Consider the following 6,736-nt stretch of genomic DNA (forward strand, 5'->3'; position numbering starts at 1 on the left):
CACCAGCAGTGGACGAGAGTTCTTATCTTACCACAGCCCCTCCAACACTTGTTACTTTCTGATTTTTTTGAATTGGGCTATCATTGAAGGTGTTAGGTGGTATCTCATAGTTGTTTTAATGTGCATTTCTCTATGGCTAATGATCGGGAATATTTTCTCATATCTTTTTTGGCCATTCGGATTTCTGCCCCTGTAAAATTTCTGTTCAGGTTCTTTGCCCACCTCCTTAGTGGGCAGTTATTTATTTTTTTATTGTAAGCTTGCAAAGTATTGTAGATTTCAGTAATAAGGCCTTTGTCTGATGTGTCATTGCTAAAGATGTTTTCCCAGTCTCTTATGATTCTCTTGGTGAAGTCTTTCCACGTACACAGGTGCTTTATTAGTATATTCCATTTATATCCCACTTGTCAATTTATGGCTCCTCTTTATTTGTATCCTTCCTTGTTTCCAATAGCCTATGTATTCCCGGTGCTAAGGTTCTCAGGTTTGTCCCAATTCCCTCATTAAGGGTCCTAATAATATGGGGTTTTACCTCAAGCTCTGTGATCTACTTTGAGGTTATTTTTGTGCATGGAGTGAGCTAAGCACCTTGCTTCACTTTTCTGCAGGTAGATATCCATTTTTTCCAGCACCATATATTGAAGACGGCATCCGCTTCCCATTTGATATTTTTGGGGCCCTTATCAAAAATCAGTTGCCTATATGCTGATGTTTTTTTATCTGCGTCATCAGCTCTTTTCCATTGGGCTGAATATCTGTCGTTATACCAGTACTACACTGTTTTGACAACTGTGGCCATATAATACGTGCTAATGTCAGATAGAGCAAGCCCTCCCACTTTGTCCTTCTTCAGGAGTTCTCTGCTAATTCTGGGCTTCTTCCCCCTCCATGTGAAGTTGGTAATCAGTTTTTACAGTGCTTTGAAGAAGGATGAGTGGGGACAAGAGGTATCCTTGTTTGGTCGCCTTTTTCAGTGGAATCATTTTTGTCTTTTCTCCATTGATTACCATGCTGGCTGTTGGTTTTTCATATCTAGCTTGTATAATATTGAGGAATTCCTGTCTACTTGAGTGTCTTACAGGAATGGGTGTTGGATGTTGTCAGATGCTTTTCTACATCTATTGATATTATCACGTGGTTCTTAAAATTTTTTATGTCAATGTGGTGAATAATACTAATGGCCTTTCCTACGTTGAACCATCCCTGCATCCCTGGCATGAATCCCACTTGCTCATGGTGAATTAATTGCTTTATATGCTTTTATATTCTGTTGTCCTGTATTTTGTTAAGGATTTTTGCATCCATGTTCATAGGGATCTTGGTCTATAGTTCTTGATTCTTGTGGGGTCCTTGCTTGCTTCAGGTATCAGAATTATACGAGTTTCGTATAAAGAGTTTGAGAATTTTCTGTCTTTTACTATGTTTTGGAAGAGTTTGTGTAGGATTGGTGTCAGTTCTTCCCTGAATGCTTGGTAGAATTCTCCTGTGAAGCCATCTGGCCCGGGGAATTTTTTTGTTGGTAATCCCTTGATAACCTTGTCTATTTCTTGTATTGCTATGGGTCTGTTGAGATTCTTCACATCCATCTGGGATAGGGAGGGATAGTTTTTCCAAGTATTTGTCCATGTCTTCCAAGTTGTTGAATTCATTAACATACAGGCCATCGTAGTACTGTGTAAGTATCCTTTTGATTTCATTAGGGTCTGTTGTAATGTCCCCTGTTTCATCCCTCATCCTTCTATTGAAATTTTTCCCCCCTCCTTTCTTTTGTTAGGTTTGCTAGCGGTCTATTGATTCTGTTAATCCTTTAAAGAACCAACTTTTAGCTGCATTAATTTTTCCAATAGTTTTCTTGTTTTCCCTCTCTGTGTCTCTCAGCTCTGATATTTTATTTCTATCATTTTGCTATTAGTAGGTTTGTTCTATTGATTCTGCTCTAATTGGTTTAAGTTTTGTGCCAGCATATCAACCACAAGTCTCTCTTCCCTTTTCATGTGTGCATGTATTGCTATCAGCCTTCCTCTGGTAAATGCCTTTGTGGTACCCCAAAGGTTTTGGTACATCATATTGTCATTCTCATTGGTTTCTAGAAACTTCCTGATTTAATCTCTGATCTGGGCCAATACCCACTGCTTTTGCAATAGTTATTCATCCTCCAATTGTTTACTCTTATTTTCTTCATCATCCTTTTATTGATTTCCAGTGTTATGGCACAGTGGTCGGAGAGAGACGTCTATATAATCTCTCTGTGCTTGAATTTACTCAGGTTCAACTTGTGTCTCAGCATGTGGTCATCTTTGAGGATGTGCCATGTATGCTTGAAAATAATGGATGTTTTTTTTGGTTTTTTTTTTGCATTTGGGTGGAAAGCTCTGAAAATCAGGTCAGGTAGTCCAATTATGCTGTTTAGATCTTAACCTCCTTGTTGAGTTTCTTTCCCTTTGATCTGTATTTTTAAGAGAACAGCGTATTAAAGTCACCTACTATAATTGTGGAGCCTGTGATTTCTTTTTTCATCTTATGGAGTGTTTGATTTATGAATTTCACAGGTCTTTCTTTGGGCACATATCATATACCTTGAGATCAATTTTGTCAGAGATTAAAATTGATACCCCTGCTTTTTTTTTCATTGCCATTTGTTTGGTATATTTTTCTCCAGCCTTTAATTCTCAACCTGTTTTTGTCTGCAAGCTTGAGATGTGTCTCCTGTAGGTAGAAGATCAATGTTTTATGTTTTCTGAGCCAGTCTGTTAGCCTCTGCCTTTTAATGCCTGAGTTCAGTCCATTGATATTCATTATTATTATATCCATCTGTAGACTCTGTGATGCCTTCTTGTACCTTTTGTGTTGGGATTTTTCCTATTTACCTTTCTTATCAGTTTGTTGTGTGTGTGTGGTTCATTCTTGCCTTCTTTGCACTATTGATCTAATGCTATCTTGGGAACTGTTTTCTCTTTTATCGCCCTCTGGGCGTATTTGTTCTGTGTGGTGATCTCTTATTGGTGCTTGGTGGGTGTTCATCTTCTGCCCATACTGGCGTGTCATTGATCTTTTGTAGGGCTGAGTTTCTTTTTATATATAATTTGAGTGTTTCCTTGTCTGAGAAGACTCTTACTTCTTCATCTATCTTAATTGATCATTTGGCCGGGTATAGTATTCTTGGGTTTGCTTTATTTTCCTTCAATTTTGGGAATATGTTACTCCATTCCCTCCTTTTCTTCATCATATCCGTTGATAGGTCTGAACATATTCTTATTTGGGTACCTTTGTAAGTGTTTATTTGTTTTTCCCTAGCTGCTCTTATTATTTCCTCCTTTTCCTCAAAGTTGGATAGTTTAACTATTATGTGTCTTGGTGACTTCATCTTGGGATTCAGTCTAGCTGGTGTTCCTTCAGCCTCCTGAATGGTTGCGTGGTTTTAATTTATTAAGCTGGGGAAGTTTTCCTCTAAGAACTCCCTTGCTATTTTTGCTGTTGACTTGTTGTGTCTTGTTTCGGTAGTCCAATTATTCTAATATTATTCCACTTCATAGCATCAGATATGCCTCTGCCTCTTAGGTTCATGAAATAGAATTTTTAAGAACCTAAATCGAAGTACCTTTATTGCAAATAATTTCACTTAATGTGAACTATTTAGAGTGATGTGCTAGAGAATATTTTAAAATAAGTTCATGCCGCATTTTTCCTATTTTTTTCTAACAAAATCTAGACTATTTATTATGTCTGCTTTATTCATTATAATAAAACATGTTTTAGAATGGATTCTGATTTTTACTTCTAAACCTATACTGTTTACAATCACTATGTTACTATTACAAAAATTAGATTGTATATATGGTTAGGAAGTCACTTATTTCATATTTAAAGCATCTGGGACAATTACATTCCAATTAGAAGAAAAATCAGGAAGCATTATAAAGAATTTATAAAGAATTTTGATCCTGTATTTATCAGAATAGTTTTTTTTGAGGTGGAGGTAGTAATTTTTTAAGTTTATATACAGGAAGTATATTTAAAATATTTCATGCTGAAATGTTAGTTAAAGAAGATCTTTTGTAAATTAGTTTTTTAAACACAGAGTGCATGCATCATCTTTGTGAATACATACAGATTGCTTGGATGAAAGATTTAAATAAATGACTACATGACTGGATCATTTCTAAAACTACCCTAATTTTCCTAGGTTTAGAAAATAAGTGAGCACTGCAAAAGAAAGAAGAAATGCCTTTCTCAGCTAAGCATGATAGTGGTACAAGGGGAAAGTAAAAGGAAATAGAGGAAAGAACTAGGAGGCAAAGGGCATTTATAGAGCTCTAAATACAGGCATGTACATATGTAAATATATTTTTATATGAGGATGGGGAAATAGATCTGTGTGCATATATGTATAGGTTTAGTATTAAGGTAGCAGAAGGACATTGGGCCTCCACTCAAATACTCCCTCAATGCAAGAACACTTTGTTCTATTAAACTGGTAATCCATGATGCTCACCTTCCCAACATGATTGCTGAAGACAAATCGGGTGCATAAGCAAATGTGGTGAAGAAAGCTGATGGTGCCCGGCTATCAAAAGATATAGCGTCTGGGGTCTTAAAGGCTTGAAGATAAATTAGCAGCCATCTAGCTCAGAAGCAACAAAGCCCACATGGAAGAAGCACACCATACTGTGTGATCATGAGGTGTCGATAGGATCAGGTATCGGGCATCAAAGAAAAAAAAAACCCATATCATTGTGAATGAGTGGAAGTGCCGAGTGGGGACCCAAAGCCCATCTGTAGCCATCTGGACATCCCTTTACAGAAGCGTTGCAGGTAGGAAATGAGCCAGTCAGGGTACAGTGTAACAACAATAAAACATACAACTTTCCTAAGGTGACCAGACGTCCTGCTTTGGTGGGACAATTCTGATTTTTAACAATTTTTCCCGCGTCCCGTGGCATTTAAAAAAAGTCCCGATTTTTGAAAGAATGCACTACAAGCTAGGGTATACAGTTTTCATCTGCCATGTGGCTATTTCGCCAGGATATGAGTTTTATCACTGGTGTCCCGCTTCACCAATGTTAAAATCTGGTCACCTTAAACTTTCCTCTAGTTCTAATGTTTCCCTTGTCCCCCCACTATCATGATCCCTATTGTACCTTACAAATCTGGCTAGACCAGAGGACTTACACTGGTACAGATAAGAACTGGAAACACAGGGAATCCAGGACAGATAAACCCCTCAGGACCAATAATGAGCATAGAGATACCAGGAGGTTAAGGGGAAGGGGGGGTAGAAAGGGGGAACCGATCACAAAGATCTACATGTAACCCCCTCTCTGGGGGACAGACATCAGAAAAGTCTGATGAAGGGAGATTTCGGACAGTGAGACATGACAAATCAATAATAATTTATAAATTATCAAGGGTTTGTGAGGAAGGGGACGGTGAGGGAGGCAAAAAAATGAGGAGCTGACACCAAGGGCTCAAGTAGGAAGAAAATGGTTTGAGAATGATGATGGCAACAAATGTCAAATGTGCTGGACACACTGGGTGAATGTATGGATTTTGATAAGTATTGTATGAGCCCCCAATAAAATGGTCTTAAAAAGAAAAAAATGCCTTTCTCATGAGTAAAATTTATGTTTGTTTTATATTACTATAAGAATTATGTTACTACATAGCTTTATGGTATTACAGGATTATGTAGAAGCTGAAAGTAAATTCTTGTTGATGAAGATAACCATCCAAGAAAACAAAATTTGTGAAAACTTCATGTCTTTAGTTTACTTTGGACGTGGCTTACTTCGGTGTGCTCAGAAAAGGTAAGACTTTTAGCTCACTGGTAGATGTTGCCTTCAGTATGGTGAAATGGGGTGGAGCTGGACAGATACCAGGGATCATGGCATCTGTGATCTGTCGTTTTGTTCTTTTCGTCTTTCTCCTGTTCTGTGGACAGCCATGTCTTCGTTCATGTGCTTGCGACTACTAGACATCCGACTTAGCAGTCCATGGCAATGGCAGTAGAGCAAAGATATTAGGAAGATAAGCTTCAGTGATTCACAGATCTGCGTTCAAATACATTTCCTATCAGTTACCTAATTAATGATCCTAGAAAACTTAACATTGTTGAGTCTTGGAATATTTTTAGTATTTAAAATAGACCTAATAATATGAGAGGACTTCAAAAAGTTCATGAAAAATTGGAATTCAAATGAAATAATAATGGAATTTTACCAAAAAATCTTGATGCCCCTTATAGTCCATATCACATCAGGATGGTGAAGTGATTAACACAGTTCCAGGACATTAAAATGCTGTACTTATAAATAAGTGAGAATTCTAATTACCAATACTATCCCCACCGATGTAGGGTTTTAATGTATAAATGCACTCACAGGACTAAAATTGTTTAAATGTTGAGTTTGGGGAACATTGAATATTATATATTTGGTAGTAATTTCCATTTGTCCCTCATTTCTCCATGGAGTAGATTCTCTCACATCCCTGAGTTCTGTGATTTGCTATACTGCCCCACAAAAACTCTCCAAACTCCGAGGAGATGTCTCCAAGTGGTGGGTGCTTTTCAATCTTAAATCTGAAAGTCAGGCAGAGGAGAGATAAAGGCAGAGTCCAGAGCCAGAACCCAACAATGTCCAAAACCCATAGCAGGTCTTCTTGCTTCTATCAAAGCTCACTCAAGAAATAGAGATTTGGTTCGCCAGGTGAGTGGCGTGTGCTAAATAGAGATTTGGTT

General features: G+C 37.6%; 1 protein-coding gene across 7 annotated transcripts in view; it reads left to right on the plus strand.

The window, feature by feature from the left end:
- DZIP3 (DAZ interacting zinc finger protein 3) overlaps positions 1-6,736 on the plus strand; it is a 107,950-nt gene that overhangs the window by 46,052 nt on the left and 55,162 nt on the right. For all 7 annotated transcript variants that reach the window (XM_004706463.2, XM_045286172.1, XM_045286173.1 and 4 more), the window contains exon 7: positions 5,680-5,804. In XM_004706463.2, coding sequence (XP_004706520.1) covers positions 5,680-5,804 — 125 coding nt within the window. The remainder of the gene's footprint in view (positions 1-5,679; positions 5,805-6,736) is intronic.

The sequence above is a fragment of the Echinops telfairi genome, unplaced genomic scaffold, assembly GCF_000313985.2.
Source record: "Echinops telfairi isolate 266 unplaced genomic scaffold, ASM31398v2 ScPeMD7_6;HRSCAF=24_0, whole genome shotgun sequence".
NCBI classification, from domain to species: Eukaryota; Metazoa; Chordata; class Mammalia; order Afrosoricida; family Tenrecidae; genus Echinops; species Echinops telfairi.